Here is a 27,269-nt window from a genome sequence, read left to right on the forward strand (position 1 = left end):
GGTTATCTTGTTGAAGTAGGCAACTGTAGTGCCTTGTGTAATGCACCGTCGCTCGTTGGTAAAATTCGTCAACAGAACCTCCGCTTCACCGCACACAACATTGACGATACTTCTGGCAATTGCAACACCGTGAGAGAGTAGAAGCGTCAATACTTGTTCAGCGATTCCTTCTCCAATATTCTGCTCACTGCACGTGACCGAAACAAGGCAGCACGATACGGAGGTACGGTCACATCGTCAATGACTCGCAGGGATTTTCGGTGTAGCGCTGCGCTTTGATCCGTTAAAAAGGTCAGTACACCATCCGGTATATTGATGATGAATTGAATTCACGCAAGAAATCCATCCCAAAGATTGGCTGTTTGCAACACTCAGAAAGAATAATGAAAGTTGCGATGAAGGATGCATCCCGTATCTTCATTCTTGCAGTGCACTTTCTGGTAGGTGTGAGTAGCTGCCCTTTAGCTCTTTAATCTGTGGTCCTGTCCATTCCATTCTAACCTTCCTGAGCTTGTCTGCCAGACTCTCGCTCATTATTTAGGAGTCCGCGCCAGTGTCGACCAATGCCATGACGTCATGTCCGTCAATTGTAATTGCAACTTCGGCAGTAACAACCCCATCTTTCGTGGATTCATTGAAAATGTGTCTCCCTTCCCTCGGCAGTATTGGGGGATTTTCAGCACTTCGACGATTCGCAACCTTCCCGCCTGAGGTCGCTGCTTTTAGTTTCCCTGGCGTGGACTAAGAGATCTTCCTCTTGGCATGTCAGTGGTGCTCCGTCTAGAGGATGGATAATAACACCCAGGAGAGGGTGAGCGCGATCGAAACCCAGGACGAACATCCCGCAGGGTCATGACACTCGTGTCGACGTCAGGTGTTTCGTTGAAATGGCGCCGAGGAATAGTGGAAGGAAATCCTTTGTACCCTCGACGTGATACGGGCAATACCGAACGATGTGGCCTGCTTCCCCACAATGAAAGCACAGGAGCCTATGGTCAGAGGTACGCCAGATTTCAGTTTTGCGAAGTGGTGGCCGCCTGGGCGTTGCAGTTTCTCTGTAGTACCAAGGCGCTGCTGGCGAATGTTGCTGGTGATACTGATGTGGTGTCAGCACGTTCGCTGGCTGTCAGCAGACTATGTCTGCATAGCTTGCCCTGGGAGTGCTCGTGTTCGGCTCAGGAAGCGAGAGCGCTTGCCTGATCTCCTGGCGTACAACTTCTGTTACTGAGGCGATCGCGCAGTCATTCGGTTTGGCAACGAGCTTCTTGACCTCTTCTTGTACGATTTCTTGTATTAGTTGGTGCGAAGAACCTTCAATGGGTGTTGTTGCTGTGGTTGTGGCTGCCAGACTGATCGGTGCACTGTGGGTTGGGTGGTCATACTGGCGATAGCGCAGATGCAGTGCGCGTTCGAAGATGTTGCCTCTTTGGAGAATTCATCAACACTTGTAGGTGGGTTTCGTACGAGACCAACGAAGAGCTGCTCCTTAACCATGAGGTGGCTAACCTTTTTGGCTTCGGGCATATTAGGATCTGCTCGACGAAATAGCCGCGCCATGTCCTCAACAAACATCGTAACGGATTCATTTGATTTCTGAATCCGTGACTCGAGGAGATGCTGTGCGATTTCTTGTCTTTCAGTGCTCGCGAACATGTCGAGGAACTTCTGGCGGAACTCGTCCCAAGACGACCACACGCGATTCGTGAACCATGTTCGGGCTCCGTCTTGAAGCGGAAAATAAACGTAGCCCAATTTCTGTGTGGTATTCCACCTGTTAAGATTCGCTGTGTGCTCGAATTCCTCGAGCCAGTCATGTGTGTCCTCAAATGCGTTTCCGTGGATGTCAACCGAAAGTCGAGGGTTCAAAACACTCACCTGTGTCGTGCTTGGGCTGGACATGTTGGGGCCAGTGCTTCCAGGCGCCGTCATGCTTTCTGGCACGGTCACGCTTTCCGGCAATGGACTGAACTCCGGGCTGAGGCCTAACAGGCAGCGGCTGCTGCGGTGAACGGGGGTGTCGATGCACGGAAGTCTTTCTGGACTAGATGCGGGGCTGTTGTCAGGCATCCTGAACATGTACCCAGCACCTCTATCAGTGTCACAGGGCAGAAACAGCAGCAGTTGAATACAGGAAACTCACTTTAATTGTACCAGAACACTGGCAAACTGATCGGAAGAGAACCTCGTCTTTTTCTCTCGCTGCGCGTGTTCTTTGTTGTTCTCTTGTAGCTGCATATTCAATGTGGCAATCTGACCATGCACTTCATGACAAACACAATAACATGACAAACATAATAACACACCCAAGGCGGCGTCGCCATCGCTTGACTTACCACGAGTCCCCGGCACGCGGGCCGCGGTACCGCGCGCCGAGGACCCACGCTAGAAACAACCGTTCGCGGCAACCGCCACGCGTCGGAAGAGACTCGCTCAACTCTCACCCGCCACCAAGGCTTGCTTCTGCAAGGGGTCACCGCTGGTGCTACCACTGTAACAGCCATGATGATGATAGTGGTCCTCAACGCGAATACATCTATTGCCGGTGGTTGTAGCCTGAAGTGCGGCTTTTGGGCGAGACACTTGCACCATGTGGCGCAAACAACCCTACAGGGGGTGTCAGCACCCCTACAACGCTTGTTACCGACCATCACTTTGTTGGTGAGTTGGTCTTTGTGACCCATCCGGTCGCCTTGTTTGGTGGGCGCTACGCTTGCAGAAGTTTGACTTTGCGGTCCGTTATAAGAATGACCGCCAGCATGCCGATGCCGACGGTCTTTCGTGGCTCCCGCTACCCACAACTACTTGTGACGCCGACAATTTTGATGAATTCCTAGCCTCCATTGACAATACACGTTTTCCTGACCTCGCCACCTTCAGGAAAAAACAGCGCGACGACCGCACCCTAGACGTCCTTTTTGACTCAGCTGCTCAGCCGACAAACAACAATGGCTTTGTTATGCAAGATGACCTGCTCTATAAAAAGAATTATGAGGCTGATGGCGCATGCTTATCATTAGTGGTCCCCACAAAGTTGCAACGAGACGTGCTCCATGCTATGCACAATTACGGGACCGCCGGACACATGAGTTTCGCCAAAACGTATCACCACATTCAAGGTAGATTCTACTGGCCCAGAATGAGAAAGAATATACAAAAGTATGTGGCCACTTGTGACAAATGCCAACATTTCAAGCGTCAGAACACTGCCCCAATCAGACTTTTTCACCCTTTGACACCACCCTCAACACCTTTCGAAATGGTGGGAGTAGATCTCGTCGACTCTTTCCCGTGCTCATCAAACAACAATCATTGGGTCATCGTTTGTGTTGATCACCTAACGCGTTATGCAGAGACCCCCGCAATGCCAACAGCCACGGCAGTTGATGTTTCGAGCTTCCTCCTGTCGACAGTCGTACTTCTCCATGGACCACCTCGCATTATTGTGAGTGATCCTGGACGCCAGTTCGTTGCCGATGTTGTCAAAGAGCTTTTGCGTCTCTTTGATTGTCAATTTCGCCGCGCGACCCCTGATCATCCACAGACAAATAGTCTCGTGGAGCGTACGAACAAAATGCTCACCAATATGATTTTTATGTACGTCAATTCAAGGCACAAGAATTGGGTTGACATCCTCCCCTTTATTACGTACGTCTACAACTCAGCGAGGCATGAAGCCACTAGCTACAGTTCCTTCTACTTCTTTTAAGTTTGACCGTCCCGATTCTTCCTTGACACCATTCCGCCATTCTATACTCATGCAGACCTTTCTATTACTCGACTCTCTGCCGCGCAGAGGAAGCACGGCGTGTAGTTCGACTTTGTACATTGGCATCCCGGGACCGTTTCCAGATCACCTACTATTCACGACACAAAGACGTGTCTTACGACAAAGGCGACATACTTTGACTCTGGGCGCCATTTCGCAAACGTGGCTGGTATCAAAAGTTTCTGGCTCGTTATACTGGCCCCTTCGTCATCGTTGACCGCTTCAGTGACCTGATGTACTCAACAGCTCGTCTCTTCAATCACGGCTACCGTTCTCGCCAGACGCAACTTGTTCACGTCGCGTGCCTAAAATGCTGTCACCCCCGCGACTCCACGTTCACGTAGCCATTACTCACCCGGCGGGCTTCGTCTATGGGGGGAGGTGTGCCACGCTAACACGACAGGGAGGACGAAGAGCGCTTGTCTTGCGAGTGGATCGGTGCAGGGCGGCAGCCATTTAGCCTCTTTCCGTCAGCCTGTCTTCAAATAAACATCTTTCATCGTAGCAATATATAAACATTAAACGGGGCTATAGCTTCCAAACATCAAAACATACATTTGGTGAACCCTAATTCATCAATGCACAGGAAATATTCAATTACCTCTGTAAAGGCGTATTTTACTTTTGCGTTTTATTGCAACTTTAGCTCCAACTTCCAAGTTATCATAAGCAAGGCTGATCAGGTTCTACAAAGACTAAAGCAGAAACAATTTTTGGCGTTTCATTGCGGAAAAACTTAAACATCAAAAACGATTTGTCACAATCATCAGCTCGCAACAGCTTTGACAGAGCAGTGATGATGATATACCCTTTTCGAAGAAAATTATTTTCCCGAAGCTGCAAATGATTTGACCGATCCATAAAAAGTTTGCTTGTTCCCATCCGTAACTGCATCAACAAGTCACAGCAGAACAAAAGCATGAACAAGTGATGTAATATTATAGGGCCCCTGTTCAGCTCTTGCCTGCTCTGCAATACTACAGCGCAAGACGCAAAAACGTTGCCTAGGCGACCCGCACCGCGTAGAACCTACAAGAAAAATTATCACAGCGGAAATGTTGGTGAAATTTCACCATGTTGTAACATTGCCTCGTTGCATTTTCATTCTCCCATAAGAACTTCATCGAGTTATTACTGTTGTGATGGAAAACTTCGCTTTACTTGTTGGTATCTCCAGCGTAAAGCCAAGAGTGACCACTGTCGAAAGTGGGGGGCTGAGCCCCCCAACTTTTCTCAGTGGAAAGACTTGTGCCCCCCTTGCCCCCCCCCCCCCCCAGCTGATATGCCCATGAGGCTACCTTTTTATGTTAAAGGTCATTGTTAAGCCACTACCTTATGGCTCTGGTTTAATGAAAGGTGGTAATTTGTGGGGTTTGGGGCTTTTAATAGATTGGTTCCTATGAGAGTAGGATATTTTGATTGACTTATGTTTTGATAGGGCAGTTGAAGTTTAATATTGCAGCTTCATGCTAGTAGTGCTAACTCTAAATTGTTACATGTGATTCAAGAGAGTAAAATAAATCTGACAAAACAGCTGCTGTTCTTTTTTAAAATTTTTGATAACTTTTGACACTTGCTTTGTATTAGTCCATACCTTTCCTATGAGGAAGCCTTGTGCCTGTAGGTGTGACAGAGGAAATGTTGGTTGAAAAATGAACTTTCTTTCTCTTCAAGGAATATGAAGCACCCAAACAGTGCCGACAGTTCATTGAATGACGAAGACATTGAGGGTGTCAACGGCTTAAAACGAATGAGGTTGGGAGAGATGGATCAGCCTTACAGTGCAAAGGTAAGTTAATATTATTGTTCTTTTGGAAGGCACGGTCCCTTCGTACTTTTAAGGTAGCATCGTTGCTCATTCTTTCTTTTCGCTTCTCCATTATTTTCTCTGCCTATAGTTGCAATTGTTGGCTACCATCTCAAAAAGGTCTTCTTTAAAACAGAAAAGGACAGAAAAATATAGGATGCTTTTTTTGGACACTGGAAAAGTTAGTAATACACCCCAACATGAAAAATTTGTGCTACGTTTTGAATAGGCCAAGACCTTTTCTCAACACCTTGTTAAGAATGCTTTGGACGCACTTCTAGCGGCATGGCAGAAGTGTCTATAGGTAACTGCAAAAACAGATGGATTTCAGATTGGCAAAAAACACTACAGAACATTGTCTTGACTGTCTCGAATAGTACAAAAAGTGACATTAATAATTAGCAAACGGGTGGTAGTGTACACATATCTGAAATAGCATGAATTCCATGTACAAAAACAGTATTTCTAATCATATGAGGGTCAGTTTTTTTTGTGAAATGTATCCCGAAAATTGTGTATTTTTCTATTGCTGTAATAAATTCTTCAGATGAATCTATCTAAGAAAAAAAAAATTGTCAAACTTTTTTTTGGGTGACTGTAAAACGACAAATAATTTGTGTTGTTAAACATTGTTTATTCCTAAGTAACAACAATATAAATTTTAAAAACAAGCCTATAGAACTGTTAAGTTATGCATTGGAATAAACGTCTGTAAAGTTCACAGGCGTACAAACACAAGTGCACAAAGTGACAAGTGCAAACATGGGACTAGAAAAGCCACCTTTGATCCAGTCAGCATCATCTCACTGTGCACGCTTTTGAAATTTTGCCCTCTCATCAACGTCGGAGTCTTGGCTTGTAAATAACTTATCGCAAGTAACTCGTCAGTTTTGCAAGCGCAACAAGTTGGAATCACTAGAAGAATAAAACCGAAACTAGCCAGTGTACTGCTGTAGTAAAGCGTAAAAAAAAAATGCTCTGAGGCATCGATTAAAGAAAAAAAAATTTTATGTATTCCTGCAGTGCGGCAGCAAATGCCAAAGAAGAAAAATGAACGCAAAAGGCATGCCTTTCAGACATACAGTCAATGACGTACATGTACATCCTTGACCGTCTTGTGGCTGTTAGTGGATGACGTACATGTATGTCTATTACTGTTTGAGAGTTGAATATGCACTCATCACTGGAGTGGCCCACACACAATGTGCAGTTGAATATGTGCAGCCTAGCGTTTTTGTATTTTACTAAATTGGCATTTTGTTTATAGGGAAACGCCACGAAAGAAGGAGGACTAAGAAACAGTTTTTATTTCTTTGTGCTTTCTCATAAGTTATGTACATTGTTGCAATTTCTCTCCTATTTGTATGGCAAAATTTTTTTGTGCAGTCGTATAACACCGTGTTACGTTTGTTTCGCATCTAACATAGGAACCTGCTGGCTTTGTTCAGAAAGAATTCTGATTGAATGCTGACTGAATAGCATATCATAAAATATCCTCTTCAGGTGCAAGTTATGACTCTGTCTACTGATGTGTAAAACTTGTGTACCATAATTCTGAGGCTCTCATTATTATATTTCAAGAAAGAAAATGAAGTAGTGTACTGTTTTGCGGGAGTTTCGGCACTTTTTTTTATTTATTTCGCATTTTTGTTAACACTCTTCCAAGTCTTTGTAGAAAGGATAACATAATAAAAAAAGAAAAAAAAACATCATAAACAAATACACAACTGCAGGTTACGTTAAAATCAAGCGGGTCACTCGTACGGATAGTCATTCAAAGCCTGTTCAAACTTTGACAAATTATTCTGTTTCTCACACACAACATAAATATCTGTTCTGCTGTTGATGTCAACACCTCCGGTGCGTTAACCCATTAATCTGCATGCTTGTACGTGCACGCACTTACACACACACACATGCATGCTCATCCATTCCCAATTGCCTTACTAGGCAGTTTTCTAAATGACCGAAAAATTCCAATGAGAAAATTGAAGATTGGTTTGCAAAACATTTGATTTGACATTACGCATTAGTGTTTTCCTGCTTACTACAGCTGTGTGCAAGATAAAAAAAAAACATAGCATGTGATATGCCCGCTTGCACGTCTGTGTTTGTAACGATTCCAGTGCTTCCTAACCATCCACGTATAAGCTATATGCTTCCTTTGCAGTGATATAATTTTAGCAACTATCAAAATGTGTGTCATCGCACTGCCACCACTATTGTTGCTGTTCTATTGAGGCAGCACACCCGGCCGAATGCTATGGTTGTTGCACATAAACGTTTAGGGAGTAGTGCAATCGTGGCGTGCAAGGGCGCATTTCACGTATTTTGTTGTATTCTGTGGGCGTGTGTAGTAAGCAGAAATACAGCAAGATTTAATAGATAAAAAGTTGGAAAGCCTTCTGCTGGAGTTTTTGCAAACTGATCTACAGCTTTCTCATTGAAATCTTTTACCGAAATTAGTTGCTTCAAAAATTGCTGATAAAAATTGCTAATTAGGCAGTCAAGAAGAAAATGAGAAATAATGTGACTTACTATGCGCAGCTGTTGGCAACATGTATTTATCTCATTGTTGTAGATTGGGTTGGCATATTTTAAACTCTGGCTGGAGGTAGCTGGGGCACCCTGTGTGTGTTTTTCTCCATGTGTGAAAATTCTCGGTGGTGGGTTAGTTGATCGTTGGTTTTGATGACATAATTTGACATTTTGGGCTAATGTTGTGAGAAAGGAGGAAGGGTTTTGTAGCTTCCTTAAAGATGTGTTTGATATCATTTGCATGCACTTAGTTGTGTGTAACTCTTTTGTTGCTTTCATCGTTCTTATTTAATATGTCAGTGTGATCGTTAATGTTTTTGCTCAATTATTTCTTGGCCTGGTGATTAGATGTTCACTTGTGAATAATGCTTGTGTTGAAGAACAAAAATCATGTTCACCCAAAATCCTTTGCTTTTCTTCAATACTAAAGAGATAATATATTTGATGTTTCATGATGCTCGCAGCCAGATTTAATTAATAGTTGTGTTAATGTTAAGTTTGTTTAGCAAATTTTCTCTCATGAATTTCTCTGAGTAAGGTGCATGAGATTTGCTTGTAGCCCTGCATTTTGAATGGAGCTTAATGCTACGTTGCGGTGTCATAAGGCTCGGTGACGCTTCTTGGCAATCTTTAAGGCATTTATTTTTAAATATATCTTCAGGCTCTGCTTCAGTCCTTTAAGGAAAGCATATTTGCGAAACTTGAAATACTCGAAGTGCGCGTGGATGCTCTAAGAGACCAGTGCCAAACATTGGAAGACAAACTTGAAGTGCTATCAACAGCTGTGAAAGAGCATGTATCGACAGCTTCCTCAGGTGTTGGCAGGTACGTCCGTTTATCCAGGTAAATAAAACAAATTTTTAATCTTTTAAGGTGTGGAGAGCACACGTGCATAATTTCACTAATGCATTTTCTTTTATTTTCAGCTCTGGAGGTAATGCTGTTTATCACCTTTATTTTACCGTGACTGGCATATAGCTCAATATTTATTTGCTGTAGGCTCTTCTGCTATTGTCTCCTTGGACGAAGAACCAGTAGCAGCTTTCGCTGCAGGTTCAAGTGTGACCCTTATAACTCTCAATACTGAAGGTAATGATTTTATTATTGTTCAGATCTATAGCTGGCGTGATTCATCTTACATGTTGTGTGAGTGTCACTAGTATCAGTATGCAAGTAGCAAGAGGTAAAGTTGTCTTCTTTAGATGTGCTTTAGATAGGTGTTAAATGCAGGGTGTGCTTTATAATTTACAGTTGCCTTTTGTAGCAGTTAGCTGCTGTAAGGCGAGCTTTCAGGAGAGCTTCATTTTGTTGTTTGAAAGTGTTGCAAAATGTAGGGGCTGTGAAAAATTTGAGTAAACACAAGACATTGCAATTCATAACAAAATGTCTTCATAATAGTAAATTTACGTGGTGTGTACCATATTTCAATAAATATTTTGGCTTTAAGTTGATAGTTTTACAGTGTCTTCCATTATGAGTGCAGTGTGCAAGTATTCATTAAATTGATTACTACAGTGAATTGAGTACAACAATTATACATTGAAAAATGTGCCGTGAGAAGATGGCGAAAATAAAAAGATGTGCTTCATTGCATTAATGCAGTGTTAGCTGTTGAAAAAAGGCATTCAAACTTCGACTAGGCACACTAAGTTGATTAAAACTATAAGGCTGTAGAACTATATGACAAAACATTGAGGTGGAGGGAGAGAGAAAAGGAATGGCAATGAGGAGATGAGGAGGGTAGTGCTAGGAGTCGTGCTATGGGATGACAGATTAGAGCAAGTAAGTTTCCTGACGCAATCGCAGTTCAATATTTGCTTAAAAAAAAAGATAGCATTTTATTTTGTATGTGTTCGGACACTTTTATATTTATAGTAAAGAATGTTCAGATACACGAGTAATGCTGTAATCATGGCAAGAAGTGTAACAGCAGAACAGTGATTTTGAGCACTGATCCGTATTTTGGGATGGTGTGCATAAGCCTTGCATAAGAGCTAGCAATACTACCTGTATTTTTGGGTACAGTGCGTGCTAGTTGCATCGTCCCACTGATAGATATCCGGTTCCGCGGCCAGACCCAACAGATGTGCATCCTTCTTAATTTATCTGATCGGATGTGCCTTGCAAGTGAGCCAAGAAGTTGTGCAATAAACGTAACTACACTGTGAAAAAAATCCCGCGAACCTGGAAATTGACATTATGCGAAGCATGCTGAGGGAAGGTGACTGTGTTGCAATTTTTTCATTGATCGACACGTCATGATGTGATGCTAAATATATGCACAAATGTTGCACACACAGACATACGTTGAAGAGTTACAGATATTTATATAACCAGTTGTTTGCACTTGTGCAATGATGCCAACTGGAACATGCGTACTAGCAACACCAGAAGCTGATATGATGCTCGCGAAGATGCTGGCCTTGGACACTGCTGCATAAATCAACTTCAGCGCATGGCACCTAACCACAATTGACGTTAACCCGTTGTGACGGCTGTATCAAAGGTGTTCATATATAATGTTTATAAAATTGGGTAGGCAGCACAGCAACCGCTATTGACGTTTCACAAACATTAGCATCTATTTGAAAAGTAGTTTCGAGACCTGGCGTAGCTCTGTGGTAGAATGCTTCATTGCCACATAGAATGCTTTGGTTCGATTCCAGCTGGAACCCTGACATTTATTCTATGCTTTCGTTGGGTCGACGCTACTTATGTCAGGTGTTTCTTAACGCCCACGCATTAAAGTTGCCCTTCAGTGTTCTCGTCGTTCCTGGGTAGCTACTAAGTGTCAATCATCTGTGGCACATACTTAGTGTTAATCACCTGTGGCACATACCCACGTACCAGAGACACATACCCTCTTGTGGGTATGTGCCACTGCCTGGGGGGAAGTGTTTGATGAGGTACGGGAGGAAATTGTGACATTATTCATGTCTTGACCAGTGCGTCATATTCGTCAAACCATTTTACCATCCATGCTAATTTTGGTTCACGCCAAGTTAAGGGGGTGACCACGAGAGCACCCAAACGTAAGCGTCTAGAGGTAGGTAGGTAGGTAGGTGGGTGGGTGGGTGGGTGGGTGGGTGGTTGGGTGTGTGGGTTGGTCGGCAGGCAGGCAGGCAGGCAGGCAGGCAGGCAGGCAGGCAGGCGGGCGGGCGGGCGGGCGGGCGGGCGGGCGGGCGGGCGGGCGGGCGGGCAGGCAGGCGGGCGGGCAGGCAGGCGGGCGGGCAGGCAGGCGGGCGGGCAGGCAGGCAGGCAAACAGGCAGGCATGGAAATGCTCAAAGTCACCAAAGTTCGCTAAGAAATGCTTCGTATTTGAAAGAAAGAGTGTGAGAGGTGGGTGGGTAGTGGTTTAAAAATTTCTTGGCCTTGTTCTATCTCATGTGAGCAATGTGAGCCCAACTTTCAATACTCCAGTTAAACCTGGATATATTGAAATTGATGAATTCCCCCAAAAATTTCTTATAAAAAGGATTTCGTTATATGCAGGTTCAATATGCAAATTTGGAAAATAAATGCACAAATTAAAAGGGGGGCTGAAGGCAGAGGTAATTTGAAACACTTATTGAGCAGTAAAAAATTGAGCTATTATTGCGACAGCAATTTACCGATACTCTCAGCGGGTTTTCGCCGTCGTCGCCGCATTTCATAACAAGTCTAAATTGACAACGCACCACCGCGTGTTATAACTTTCACGAGCGGGTAAAAGCGCGAGAATGCTGCTAAAGCAGAGATCAAATGAGTCTGCCCATCTTTATTGCCTCGAAGTGCATAGGATAACATGCCCTGCATGTTAGAACAACCATCGAATGCTCAAACAGAAAGTAAACCACCTGTCTTGAACAAGCATAAAAAATGCGGAGGAAGGAGGGGGGCTTCGGTGGCAAGGGGGGTCGCTTTAGTAGTAATGGTGAACATTGATTTTAAGGGCGCGTTCGCGATCGCTGGCAGGCCTGCTATCTCGGCAAGCATCAGCGCACTTTCAACGCAAAAAATATCGCATCGGCGCTTTCGAGTATTATTTAATGAGGAATAATGATGTCATATTTGTGCTCAATGAAGAAAAAAAAAAACTTGGGCACATTACATGAGCAATAGTTTTGACTGCAAGAAGGCGGGGTGTCCTGCTTTTATCATATTGCATCGGTTTGTGAACAGCTCATTCGCAATGCAAACAAAGATTCGAATGACCACCACCCGCAAAGAAACCAGGAATATTGCAGTTATTCCATGCATACGTTCTGAAGGGTCTGAAAAGAAGTTTGGAAGCGATACAAGGTGAGGGTTGTGTTTTTCACATCATATGCTTGGTAGCATTTCTTCTGTAGAGCATAAAAGGCCACAGGGGTTTGCAGTAGAGTGAGAAAAGTACTGAGAGGCATGCCAATTGTTCTTTTAATGGTTGTGCAAGAGTTGCTAACCGAATTCCTCTTGTGTTCACATATATACATCGGTCAAATTGGTTGATGTATCAACATGTGCCTTGGAGAGCATCAAAATTCATTGAATGACGGCATGTTATCACACATCACGTTTTCAGTAATAAAAAGGCACTTTAATCTTTGAAGGCCTGGTAATCTTGCATAGTCACCCTAAAAAAGACCACGCAAGAAATCTCGGAGACATATCATAAAGAACACTGCACCTTGTTTAAGTCAATTAACCTTCGCTGTCGCTACAACCAAGAAACTTAACTTTGTTAATCAACTGTAAACACACGCCTCGGTTAGTTTTTTTGTACCTCTTTGTGACATGCGCGATGTACCACCATTTTTTATATATGGTTGCTCACACGTGCAATATAAAGAAGCTATATTCGTCCTTACATTCGGTGATGCACTTACAAACACATGTCATGATGTGACCGGGCTGAAGTGAATAATACGAGTCTGTGTTAGAGCTTGTTGCGGGACTAACCTTTCAGTCGTGAGTGAGCGTTTCCGGTATGCAAATTTCTTTCCTGGTCCTACTTCTTTCTTTTTATAGGCTTTATTCCAACCTACAGTTACAGTGTCGAGGGAGGTTGGTAGATACATATGCTGCGAGCGGCGTGCAGTGGTCTAGTCAATGTATTATTATTTTATGAAATTGTGCCTATTTCAAAAGCACTGTTTAAATATACCAGAACCGTACAGTTTACTCATTAACAGCGTCAAAGGACATTTGATTCCTAATGCATTCGGGAATTTATGGAGCGCTTAAACCTCCAAGTTGTACAGTTTTTATTTATGCCGAAGGCGGACTGACGCTAAAGGATAATAATAATTAACTGACACTTCTGAGCCACTCAGCTGGTGGAACAGGGGACAAGTGCGAATCGTAGACAAGTCATCGCACCCAAACACTGGAGTTTGTGAGTGAATCACGCAGCAATATATCGCACCTTGCCATGTTCACTTGATCTGAGAAGCGCTGTCACGGTGAAAATAGAAAGTTGAAGCATGAGGCCCGTGCGCTCGTAGCGGCAGCTGCTGCTGCGTACCAACTTTTCCCGTAAGGGCTTGCGTGCCCGTTAGCAGTGCTAGTGTGCTTGAATAAAGGTCTATAATAGCGCTCTTTCTCACTTAAGGCGCCGTGCGCACCGCCGCAGCTTCGCACTTCATTGGCGGTGGGGCACTTGCAAAAGATGCATGCTCATACCAAAATGTCAGAATCCGGGGCAAAATTTCTAGATTGTCCGTGAGGAAAATTCGTTATATGAAGGTTGTCTCTCGCTGTCACTTTTGGTACATAGAGGTCGCAAATACATGTGCTTCTATGAAACAACGATGGAGAATAGAAAAACTTTGTTATATCGAGGAATTCATTATATGGAGGTTCGTTATAAGCAGGTTTACTATTGCAATACTACCAGTGTTTGCAGTGGGGTTCTGTTGACATGATAGTGCGAGAAATCACGCAAATGTTCTCTATACATAAGGCAGCTGGTGAGTGTGCCATGTAGCCATTGGTAATGTTATAAAAAGCCAATTAGCGTTACAATTTATTATGTGGAGAATCACCTAAAATGGCCTTTTTATTGTGGACAGATTTGGTTTCTTGACACATGGTCAGTGATGCTTTTCTTTGTGTTTTGTGTTTTAATAAACTTTTTGTTGTCAATAACCGCACTTGTCATCTTTGTCTCTCTTATGTCCTTGATTTATAGTTCACTTTTTCGTAATGTGGTCGAAATTTCAGGAGCCCTCCGCTACGGCATCTCTCATAATCATAAGGTGGTTTTGGGATGTCAAACCAGCACCTATCAATCAATCAATCATTTTTTGCAATGTTACTTGCTCTTTTTTGCCTCCTGTTATAGTTTAATACTTTGAGGCCTTCGTCTTTATATTTCATATTCTGTAACAATCCTCTCTTCGTAATAATAATTGGGCACTTATACTACCAATGTTGCTTTATGGTGGTGCAAATGATTCATGATGCACGAAAGGAGAACTTGTATAAGGGTAGCATTCAACATTAATAATAGACCTTGTGTCATGGCCATAAAATGTCCTGTTAGTTTGTTTACCTCTTTACCTCTTTAATATGCGGCTGTATATCTGGTCATTGATGCGACATTGTGGTGTCACACTTGGCTGTGCAAGCTTTATACCTCCTAATTCTTGATACTGGTGTTTTGGCGTGGCCACAGCGGATTACCCGCAGGGTTCTTGGCTTGGGGATGAGAAGAATCCGGAGATGAGAGTGCGATGCCCCATCAATCCAACCACATTGTTCCACATCAACAATACCTGCACTACACCGGAGAAAATGGCTCTGACCTTGCTTGACCACATCTTCGACAGAGAGACACAGGCTCGCTCCAATATTTCAGGCTCGGGCAAACACAAAAAGCAGCAGTTGGACCCATTGATGATATATGGAATTCGATGTGAGTTGGCACTTTTAAATGATGGCTCCACTTTCTTCCTGTTGGCATGTTTCTCTGTTTTGATTGTGAATGTTTCTGTTATGTAGGTAATTCAACTGCTGCTGACCAGAATGACGTGATAACTTAATACAATTGGCAGTATAATATGGCGGATGCAACTATCGGTGATATCTCAACGACAGTTTGCTTCATTTGAGATTGGTGAACCCAGTTGAGACATTCCAACAAAGTGTTAAGATGTTGCCATTGAAAATAACGAGCACTGGGCACCAAGTTTGCATGTTTGCAACTGATGATAAAACGCTGATCAGAGTCTGGGAAGAACCACATACATGACAAAAAGGTGCACATAAGACTTGCAAACATGCATTTTAATTAGAAAATTGGCAGATAGTATTTGCAAAGTCTTGGCTACTAAACTTGCTGTTGGATAAAAAGAAAGGTGTAGTAGAACTGAATACAAACAACTGTACCATGATATAGTTTAGTGTTAGTTATTATCAGAAAAACATTGAAGGAAGGGCTGCTTACAGATGTTCGCAGGTTGCTGTCGTGTGACCAAGTTAAGCTTGGCAATACTGTGTATCTCCTAGTAAATTTATGTTCAGTTTATGTGCATCTTTGTTAAGGCAAATATTACAACAGTAGTTTAAAGTGGCCATTTAACTCTTGTTGCTGTAAGAAAATGGTAATTTTTTGTAGGATTCGATAAGAAATCTTTTTACCAGTTCAAAAAGCACTCCAGCGCACATTGCAGCATATACATAATGAAATGCTCTTTCCAAAAAATACAAGTTGTACTGCAAAAAAATATTATGGAATATTTAAAATTTTAAAGGGTAACTTTTACTGCCAACTGATAAAAACACTTCATTTTCAGAAAAACATTCAAAACAACGAAAATTCAGAATATACATTTTGCAGATAAACAACCCGTAAATAAATGGTATGAATGATAAATGCTTTATACAATGTTGCTAATTATGTACACAAAAAGTCTGAAACGAGGCAGCGCTTCAATGCTTGTGACATTTGGCACAGAATTTTCCTATTTTTATGAGAAAAGCCTGCTGGTGTTCCATTGTTGGAATGTGAACAGTGCTTATATTAATCTGATGAACTGATAAACTTTATCAGTTTGTAGGGTGACACTTTTTACCATGAGCAACTACTCGTGAATTGGTTAGCATTCTGAAATATGCACTGAAGTTTATTTATATTGTCGCGACGTGAAAATAATACGATACAGGACGACGGTGCGACCAGGAAAAACAAGGTCTGTATTAACAGAACAAAAGAGCAGCCGTTTCGGCGTCGTCTTCCTCGGAGCAACCGTGGGTGCTGTCCACGCTCATCACTTCGTCGTCCTCTGTCTTCTTGCCCGACCTTTAGCCGTGAAATTAGCCTCCCATTCAAGGAAGCATTGTCCCGATGCTTTATGATCGAAATGGTTGTACTTGTTGGAAACGCATGAGTTGATTCGAAAAATAAGGCTTCATCCGAACAACGTGCACAAATTCTAGAGCACACCTTCGACGCCTTGAGGAGTGCACAGTATCAGGAACAACCTCACAATTAATGTCACTGAGACGTCGTAGAACTTTATAGGGCCCGAAGTACCGTCTTGACAGTTTTTCTGAGAGGCCACAGCACCGAATAGGAGTCAAAATCCAAACTTTCTTTCCTGGCTCGTATGAGACTAGTCGGTGACGAAGGTTGTACCGTCTTCAATCGTAGTCCTGCTGGCGACTTATACGTAGGCGTGCAAGTTGTCGGGCTCCTTCAGCAAGCTGGGTGATATAATCAGCATCCGTTTTGTCGTCTTCACACTCGTGCGGCAGCATAGCATCCAGCATAGTGGGGACTTCACGACTATGAAGAAGGGGAAATGGCATTGTTCTTGTTGTTTCTTGATGAGCCGTGTTATAGGTGAACGTGACATACGGCAAGATCTCGTCCCAGTTTTTATGCTCCACATTGACGTACATGCAGAGCATATCCGCAAGTGTCTTGTTGAGACGCTCCGTAAGACCATTCGCTTGTGGATGATACGCCGTTGTTCGCTGGTGGGATGTGCCACTAAGTATTAAAACTGTCTGTAATAGTTCGGATGCGAATGCAGTTCCCCTGTCAATTATTACCACTGACAGAGCGCCATGCCTCAGCACCACATTCTCCAAAAAAAATCGGGCTGCTTCACTTGCCGTGCCCTTCTCCAGAGCCTTGGTTTTGGCGTAACGAGTGAGGTAGTCGGTGGCTAGTATAATCCATCTGCGACCTGCTGATGATGTGGGAAATGGGCCCAAAAGATCCATTCTGACTTGAGCGAATGGAGCAACAGGCATGTCAATATGATCGAGGAGGCCTACTGGCTTGACGGGTGGGACTTTTCTGCGCTGGCGATCGAGGCATGTCCGAACATAGTGTTGAACGGTCGCCGTCAGTCTTGGCCAGTAGTGTTTCTGCCTCACTCTGCATAGTGTACGCGTGTAACCCAACTGGCCAAATATTGGTTCATCGTGGCATGCCTGTAATACTTCACTCCTTAGAGATGTTGGCACAACGAGTAAGTAGTCGTTTCCGAGTGACGTGAAGTTCATCTTATGGAGGACGTCGTTCCGCAAGCAAAATGACAAAAGCCCTCCCACAAATAGTCTAGGTACAGCTGAAGTGCGACCCTCCAAAAAACGAAATATGGGTTCTAGTTCCAGGTCGTCTCGTTGCAGGTGTGCGACAGTAGCCGTGTTTACAACTCTGACCAAGGCTGTATCGTCATCTTCTGTCGTTGCAGGTTCGTATGGTGCACGAGAAAGGCAATCGGTGTCTGAATGTCGCTTCCCGATCTGTAGACCACCGTCATGTCAAATTTTTAAAGCTTCAGGCTCCAGTGCGCCAACTGTCCTAAAGGGTCTTTTAAATTTGTCAGCCAGTAGAGGGAATGATGGTCGCTGACAACATTAAAAGGATGACCATACAAATATGGGCAGAGATTCATAACGGCCCACACTACCGCAAGGCACTCTTTTTCCGTGGGGTAGTAATTTTCTTCCGCACGTGAAAGAGTTCTGCTCGCGTAAGCAATTACTCGTTCGGCGCCATCCTGCCACTGCATGAGTACAGCTTCTAAGCCGACATTGCTAGCGTCGGTGTGCATTGTTGTCGGGGCTTCATCATCAAAGTGCGCGAGGACTGGTGGCTTCTGAAGAGGTTGCCGCAGCTTGTCGAATGATTTTTGCTGTTCTACATTCTATACGAATGCGACGTCTTCTCTGGTAAGGCAAGTCAACGGCGAGGTAATGCGTGAGAAGTTCTCGATGAAGCCTCGGTAGTACGCACACAGTCCTAAAAACCGTCTGACTGCCTTTTTGTCAGTTGGCACTGGAAAATTTGTAACGGCAGCTAATTCTTCGGGGTTAGGCCACACACCTTCACTGCTGACAAGATGCCCCTGGAACAGAAGCTCTTCGAAGCCGAAGTGGCATTTTTCTGGCTCAAGTGTTAGTCCGGCAGAACAAATAGCTTGAAATACTGAGTGCAGTCACCTGACATGTTTGTCGAATGTGGCAGAAAATACGATGTCATCTAAATACACTAAGCATGTCTGCCACTTGAGGCCTGATAGTAGGGTATCCATTAGCAGCTGAAACGTTGCCAGTGCTGAGCACAAGCCAAATGGAAGTACCTTAAATTCAAAAAGGCCATCAGGTGTCACGAAAGCTGTTTTCTCCCGGTCTCTTTCATCGAGATCTATCTGCCAATACCCACTCTTTAGATCCATCGACGAGAAATAACACGCATGCTGTAGTCCATTGAGTGAATCGTCGATACGCGGAAGTGGGTAGACGTCTTTGTTTGTCACCTGATTCAGCTTGCGGTAATCCACGCATAAACGTAAGGTGCCGTCTTTTTTCTTCACTAATACAACCGGCGAAGCCCAAGGGCTTTTCGACGGCTGAATAACGTCATCTTCAAGCATCTGTCGCACCTGGTTTTTCGATGGCTTCACGTTCCCGCGAAGCTACCCGGTACGGGTTTTGCCTGATGGGTCTGGTCATGTCGTCTATTATAATTCAATGTTTCGTCAGTGGTGTTTGATGGACCCTGGACGTCAAAGAGAAACAATCTGCAAACTGGTTAATAAGCTGCAGGATACTTTGCTTCTGCGCCGGCAGCAAACTTGGGCCAGTATCAACAGATATACGTACGGGGCACAGATCAGTTGAATTATCTTTCGCAAGAGTTAGGCAGTCTGTCATCTCGGCAAGTTCTTCCATGTACGTGACTGCCATGCCCCTCGTCGGATGTCGGCGTTCAGAGCTGAAGTTCGTAACAAGGACGTGCCTGTGTCCACATTGTATGCTCACGGCGCCTCTTGCGATAGATAAACCATGGCTGAATAGCAGTGTTGGAATTCGCTCGGCAATGTTTTCAGAATTGCTCGACGTGTCGCATGTCACAGCGTCGAGTGCACTCGACTGCGGCAGGATGGTCACGTCGTCGAAGACGCGCAAAGGTTTACGTCGCTGGTCTGTACAGGGCCCATCCGAAACTTGACCTGGGGCCATCCAAAACGTAACCGATCTCTCAGGAATGTTGATAACGGCGCCGTATTCATGGAGAAAGTCCATGCCCAAAATCAGGTCTTTGCAGCACTCCGATAAAATTACGAAAGTAGCGACGAAATCTGAACTGCGGATATTAATTTGAGCGGTATTCGAGCCCGTCGGCATCATCAATTGACCCCTTGCGGTTCTTATGTTTGGGCCCGTCCATATTGTTCTGACTTTCTTTAGGTGGTCGGCGAGTTTACGGCTAATAATAGAGAAGTCCGCGCCAGTATCTACCAGCGCTGTTATTGGGCGTCCGCCTATACAAATGTTTACATTGGCGCTTATCATTTCCGTAAATGTCGGTGGCGTCGTATCGTCCTTGGTATAGTCCGTCGTACGATCCGTGGTATCATTCGTCGTATCGTGTCAGTGAAGATGCTGGGGGTGTGGTAGCATCTCGACGGGCAGCAACCTTCCCCCCCAAAGGTCGCTGCTGTTAGTTTCCCTGACGAGGGCTAGGGGATCTGTCCCGGACCACCTCGGTGTAACTGCGCTGCTGCGGCGAGTTAGCTGCAGGTGAAGAAGAGCGGGGTCGACGATACAGCACATCAGGTTGCTGTGCTTGCGGGCGTGCACTGCTGGCACGTTGGTTATCGAAACAAGCACGAGGGGAGGTTTATAGAAAGTTCTGATGTCTATGGTCACGGTATGGGCAAATGCGGAAAACATGATCGGCTTCTCCGCAATGGAAGCAAAGTGGTTGACGGTGCGCCACAAGTCCATCTTACGAATGAATGGTCGACTGGTGGGTATTCTTTGCGACCAAGATGCAGATGTTGGCGGAGTGTACATCGGCGACGTTTGCATAGGCATGTTAGACTGTGGATACGGCAGCGGCGAATTGGAAGCTGGCGCTCACGGCTCATTGTAAGGCCCTTGGCTGACGTCGCGATAAGCCAGTGGCGTCGGGTTGTAAGTCACTGGAGTGGGTCGACGGACAGCCGATGCGTAGCTTACAGACAGCTGGTCTGAAAGCGATTTGGGCAACGAAAATGCCTGACGGAGTTCTTGCGGCACAACTTCTGCAACGCAAGCCACGGTATTTTCTTTCGGAGTCACAAGGAGGTTTCGGATCTCCTATTGAATGACCTCACGAATGAGCTCACGCAGAGAACACTCACAGCTGGCAGTCAAAGCAGAGAGGCTGGGAGATGGTTGGTCGTGGTATCGGCGCCGTTGCTTCAGTGCTCGCTCGATTGTCGTAGCCTCTTTAATAAATTTCGCTACGCTTGTGGCGGGTTGCATAGGAGACCGGCAAACAGCTCTTCTTTGACGCCCCTCATCAAATGTCGGATTTTTTTACCATCAGGCATCTCGTGGTCAGCCCGCCCAGAGAAACAAGTTTAACGTGCCAAAATGGACAATTAAAAGCATCAATTACTGGTGATTGATTTGAATACGTGTTGTAATCAAAGAGTTACAGTGAATTGTGCTCAGAGCCAAGTTTGTACCTACTGAAATAGTCTTAGTGAAATAACAAAGGCCTTTTTCTCTATAATCATTAGTAAAGATGCAGTTAAACATTTATGCTGTGAAGTTGATTAGAGCATGCATTTGAGCTTGTTTGTATAGATGCACGAAGGAAATTCAGACAGCTCAAAATCAAACATAAATACAAAGAAAAAAAAAGCAGACAAAACATAAGGGCTGAATGAGCACAGTTTTTTTTTCTACATTTGATTTTGCACTGCTTGAATTCCCGTCTATTGTGAACTGGCTCAGGCAGCATTTATTATAAACATATGTTGAATTATTAGTGCAAGTTGTCTGGCTTGTAATGTGATTATGTAAAGTCGGGACGAGTGCAAATCTAAACAATCCAAAAACTGGACCAATGCTTTGTCTCACTTCTTGGTTCAATTACATTTGTAAGTGTTCTACTTTTTTACTGTTGTGGCTTCTTCATGCTTAAAAACAGGCTATGGAAGTTTTAAAGATCAAGCTTCCACCTAATTATGCATAAGAAGACTGCTTAGTTATTTTCACTTCGCAATTTATAGGGAGAGTACAGTATAACCTCGCCCCGCCGCAGTGGTCTAGTGGCTAAGGTACTCGGCTGCTGACCCGCAGGGCGCGGGTTCGAATCCCGGCTGCGGCGGCTGCATTTCCGATGGAGGCGGAAATGTTGTAGGCCCGTGTGCTCAGATTTGGGTGCACGTTAAAGAACCCCAGGTGGTCTAAATTTCCGGAGCCCTCCACTACGGCGTCTCTCATAATCATATAGTGGTTTTGGGACGTTAAACCCCACATATCATTACAGTATAGCCTCTTTACAACGGATCTGCTGCCAACAGACTTTTCGATACTACAGACCGATTGGCGTCTATGCCTCCTAGAAAAATACTATGCTTGGGACGTCGCCAGCTTTGCCATTAGAGGAATGATGCCACACGCATGTTTCCAGCGGGCTTTGTGTGGTGGCGCTAGTGATTGTACCTCCGGAGCTAGCGAGAGCGACGATGTCGGCAAAATTGTGTCGATGGAGCGGCGCAGCTGGCTGCTTCGTGCGGGTGATTGGTTGCGCGTTCGTGAATTGCGTTGGAAGAGTGTCAGTTCAACAAATGCCAGTCATATAGTGGTAGGAAGCTCGATTGCAGTTTAAGAGCTTTTCGTGACAGAAGTTTTCTTTCGAGCAGCTTTGCGGCAGCATTCCTGTCGATTACTCCTTAGTGCATAGTACAGCGTTACGGGTTGATGCCCGGTCATCTCAAAATCGCCTTGTGTCACTCAAATAGCTCTCTGAAGATATGTGCAATTTTCTCCTGAGGCTCGGCAAGCATTTGGGCACGCAGCCAAACTGGATCTCTTGGCAAGCTGAACATAAGGCTCGAAAACACATCACTTTTTCTATGACTACATCAAAAGCTTGCCAAAAACTGGCATTTTAACTTTTTCTCATTAGTTTATTTCTCTCGATGTCTTCTTTTACTCAGCATCGTCAACTTGTTGATGACGTCACGTTGCTAGTGCGTTTGAGATGCATTTCATCGTGCTCTAGTTTGATCAACTCCTCCGTTGCGCCCAACAACGCTGGCATTCTTCCCACCAATGTGCGTTGCGTCGTCTTTTCCACTTACCAACGGCACCGCTTCAGGTTGCTAGGAGTCACCGCAAGAGGCTCTAGCAATTGTACGGGGTCGACTGGGGGAAAGGAGGAAAATTAAAAGAGTAGGGCAGCGCTCTTGGGGCTCACGTCGCAGGCATAGTCTTTTTTTAGGAGGCATTGTTGGCGTTATTATGCCGACCATCATATTTATTCTATTGATGGGGTTTCGTTAACTACAAATTCTGGTACAAGGGACATTTGAATAGAATTGACTAAAATGTGAAGTCAGCAAGAAGGTCAAGACTCCTTTACAGTGGGCTTTTCTACTGTGGAGATCCCAAATTCAGTAACTTCCGACTCAGACATCGATGGCAAAGGCGCGCTGCTGAAATAGAAATATTGATTTATGAACGAAGGTCGCGGAACTGTGGTCTGGTAATGGTCAGTAATGCCTAACTGAGCCGACAAAAAATCAGCGTGCAGCATGCTTGGTTTTGCGTTTTGGAGTCGCTGCTTCAAGTGATCGCTGTGTACAGAGCTTGGCCGGGGGGTCAGCCGCCGTTGCGCAAAATGCCTATGTGCGGTTTTGAGGAGCCAGCGGGTGATGTAATTTGTCGCTTTCATTGAGGCACATTACAGCTGCTTCGCTTTCGTGTGTCTGCTAATGTGATGGTCTTGCCCACAAAGTTTGGAGCGAAGTTCAGCCTAGCCACAACTTCGAGGAAAAATCTCGGTTGCAATGTGCATGGCCGCAGTACCCAATGTTTCAAAGTATGTAATGCTCAATTTTATGTGTGAAGAGTTGTCCCATGGTGGTGTCTTCGTCTCTCGGACCTAGAGAGGCACTGAACTCATGTTCCAATGAGTTCAGTGCGCTATCGTAATCTGCTAGCTGAACTAGTGCTTGCAGCTTCCTTAACTGCATCGCGACCCATGAAGACAGAGTGAGTGCGAAAACATCACTACGTGGTGCGGTTTTCGACGGTTGTGCCGTTTAAGAGGTATAATTTATTTTAAAAACTCAGTTTTTTTGTGCCTTCCACAATAATTTTTGCCACCTCCGCAGGTGCAAAAAATTTTTATAGTACTTCTGTGTAGTTTGCAGTGGAGATATTTTGGAGTTCAAAAAAAAAAGGGCGGGGGGAGGCACAGAAACTAAGTGTGATATTCAAAAGATTATTCTTTTTATGCTCTCTTTAACAGTAAATTTGTTTATGACTTGTAATTCTCTCTGCTTATAACAGGCCCATGCAGTGTTTACATAAAAGTCTGTTGTAACAGTATTTGGATTTTACATACTCCTTTTACAACAGACCGAAATCCTCTGCACTATAGAGGTCTGTTGTAATGAGGTTATATTGTACATATCTATGTAAGGTGTTGATTTCATATTAGCCATTGTCATGTCATTCCTCCCAATGTATAATACAGAATATTATTTATTGTTATCCCACTGGAGGTAATACATGAGCCGCCTCCTTTTGGAGCTGTGCCAGTGGTAATGTTGCAAGATTGATGCCATAGGCCCTCTTTTGTCTGGCTCAGTTTCGCATTCAGAAAGCCTTTGAATGTGAAGTATTTGTTCAATCAGCTTTTACATCAGCATAATTAATGAAAATTTTTCTGACCAACAAGACCAATAGTATGCGCTCCAAACTCTTTATTTTAGCTGCTGAAGATGACTAATTTTGAAATAATGTAGATTTTGTTATTGACACATGCAACTGTATAAATTGCTCATTATCTAGGATTACTTAATCTGGTAGCATTAGTCTAAATCACTAAAAGGGTAATAACATCGTCATTATATGCAGTAAACAGCGTTGTAAGACAGGATGAAATGAAAGAACACAGACCACTGCACTGACTAACAACCTATTGTTTATTCTTTCGGGCACCATATATACTCAACCACTTTTTGCGAAAACAAACAAACAATAAAAGGCTGAAACTAGTGTGCACATAACTTCTTCAGGAAGAGTGCAATTAAATGGAGGCTTACTTCTGCCTCACCGTGATTGTGAATATGAAAGGTTGTCCACTACAGTGGATCAGTGCTAAGGTGCTCAGCTGCTGACCCGAAGGTCGTGGGTTTGATCTCAGCCGTGGTGGCCGCATTTCGGTGGGTGCAAAATGGTAGAGACCCATGTACTCTGCGATGTCTTAGTGCACGTTAAAGATCGCCAGATGGTGAAACTTTCTGGAGTTCTACACTACAGCGTCTCAAATAGTCATATGGTGTTTTTGGGACGTAAAATCTTATTAAATATGGAAGGTTTTAGTTATGAGACATGCATGATTATTATGATGTACTTGAATGCTGCATGATGAAGTCTATGTGGGCAGTCAAATGTTAAACCTCATAACGACTGATCAAGGGGTAGGATTCGTATGAGGGATGTGGAAACTTTCGTAAGAATACTGGCATCACGTGCGTGATGTGGCCGTGGGCCGTGGAGTATGAAAGCAGTAGAAAAGATCATCAGGGCTAATTGCGAGTACATTGCTGGCTGGGATGGCTTGTTTGTTACAACTTCTGTAGTGCTTCTGCAGTGACTATGTCCGGAATAGTTGTGCTTATGGAGCTCCTTTCCAACCAAACCTAGTTTGGTTAAACTACCGCGAAGGGGAATGTGTCACACTGGTTTGACGCATGCGCAGGAGGATCTTTAGAATCTGTTCATTTGTAGATTAAGACATCTTTCGTGCCATCCAATGTGTGAGAGATCTGATTTTTTTAAAGCCCTTGATAACTTATAGTAATAGTTATTAGGTTAATTTTAACATCCCAAAACCAAGATATGATTATGCGAGACGCGTAGTGGAGGGCTCCGGAAATTTTGACCATCTGTCGTTATTTAAAGGGACACTAAAGTGAACTATTAAGTTGAAGTTGATTGTTGAAATGGCAGTTCAGAAGCCTCGTAGTGTTACTTTTGTGCCAAGGAAGGCCCTATTTCGAAATAAAATCATGTTTTAGTGATCCGCATCAGGTTAGTGCACTTCAAATTACCCACCTCAAGAAGCGAACCGACCGGACCGACTCACGTCACTGTTGCTGGGCTTCACTGCGCTAGTAGCAGCAGACCAAAAGCCGCGGGAGCCACAGCAGCAACGACGGCCATTAATCAATTTCCCTCCATTGGGCTTCGAGATTGCAGACACTTTTGTTTCAGCTGCACCCCGTCAGATGGCACCGCCTGTCCTGTGTAACCACGCGAAAATTGAATTTTTGAACCACTCGCGCCATTCATTATAGTAACGTCTGGCGGTTCTTTTTTTCATGAATCAAACAGAAACAAACAAACAAGCAGCATTTTATTGCATCTCTTAATGCATGGAAAGCTCTTTATTTAGTTCAGTTGAATCGATTACTAGGGATTAATTGTAGGCCATCCGTCTAATGTCATTAGGATTATCCTAAATATGTCCTACTGCGGCGCTTGTGTTCTTGTGCATTTACCTTAATTTCTGGGTAAGTGGGGCACTGTTGTTGATAATATTGTCATTTTAGATTTAACACATTGAGCTTTCACTCTGACGTAAATTGTTATTTGACTTTAGTGTCCCTTTAACATGCATCTAAACCTAAGTACACGAACCTCAAGCATTTTCACCCCCATCAAAAATGCAGCCGCGGCAGCTGGGATTCGATCCCGTGACCTCTGGTCAGCATTTGAGCACCATAGCCACTAGACCATTGTGGTGGGTGCCTTTGACAAATTAAAATTTGTCGGTTAGGATACACTGGTAAGTGTAATGCATTGGTCCGATACCCTTTTCTTAAATTAGATTTTGATCCACAGTTTGAAAATATTCCCCTGTATTTCATGCTGTGGAATCGGGAGTGTGGCCCTTACATTGGTTTATATGAATTCAGCAGTATTTTCTGTAATATTAGTGTTATGTATTAGAAAAAGAAAACTTTGTATATGATCAAGTTTTTTGTTGAAGTGCACTGGAGACAGACGGACAGAAGAGGCTGACAAGGCAAGCGCTGTCCTTGTAAGCCTCTTCTGTCGATCTGTCTTCAGTGTGCTTCAACAAAAAATTTTCAATCATGAACGTAATCCAACTAGCCCAACTTGCCACTTTGTATATGTAATTGCATAGTTTGAATGCAAACATGTTCATGAAAATATGTTTGCCTGGAAGAAAAAGTTGGGAATAGCTTTTTAAAAAATATTTTTTGCAGAATATTAGAGAAAAAGATGCTGCTGTTCCAGTTTGCCCAGATAAATATTGTGTTAAGTGTAACAGGGACTAGAGTAGATGTTTGATCCAACATTTTGAATAGGCTGGGTAGGATTATTGAAAAATTGCTATATTGTATAGTACTTTTCGTTAAGTTGGACGGGTGGGTAAACACAGACACAAGAAGGAATGAAAAAGACAACATAAACTTCAACTGTATATCTTTTACTCAGAATTTTATGCTAGCCTTCTGAACACCTTCTGTAAGTGTGAACTTTATGTTGTGCCTTTGTAAATAAACATTTGCATGTGGTCAGTCATCTGTAGTTTGTGAGAACACCAGTGCTGCTCCATCTGGTTGCATTAGTTTAGTTTACTCTGTGGTGTGGCTGTTTTAAACTTGAAATGATGGCTGAACTGAATGAAACAA

The 27,269-nt window shown here is 43.9% G+C and overlaps 1 protein-coding gene across 1 annotated transcript in view; it reads left to right on the plus strand.

The window, feature by feature from the left end:
• LOC119176357 (protein BANP) overlaps positions 1–27,269 on the plus strand; it is a 56,758-nt gene that overhangs the window by 18,824 nt on the left and 10,665 nt on the right. The window contains exons 2-6 of the mRNA XM_037427598.2: positions 5,441–5,555; positions 8,773–8,954; positions 9,038–9,045; positions 9,111–9,200; positions 14,750–14,989. Of these exons, the coding sequence (XP_037283495.1) occupies positions 5,441–5,555; positions 8,773–8,954; positions 9,038–9,045; positions 9,111–9,200; positions 14,750–14,989 (635 nt within the window). The remainder of the gene's footprint in view (positions 1–5,440; positions 5,556–8,772; positions 8,955–9,037; positions 9,046–9,110; positions 9,201–14,749; positions 14,990–27,269) is intronic.

This window comes from Rhipicephalus microplus, chromosome X, assembly GCF_043290135.1.
Source record: "Rhipicephalus microplus isolate Deutch F79 chromosome X, USDA_Rmic, whole genome shotgun sequence".
Taxonomy (NCBI): domain Eukaryota; kingdom Metazoa; phylum Arthropoda; class Arachnida; order Ixodida; family Ixodidae; genus Rhipicephalus; species Rhipicephalus microplus.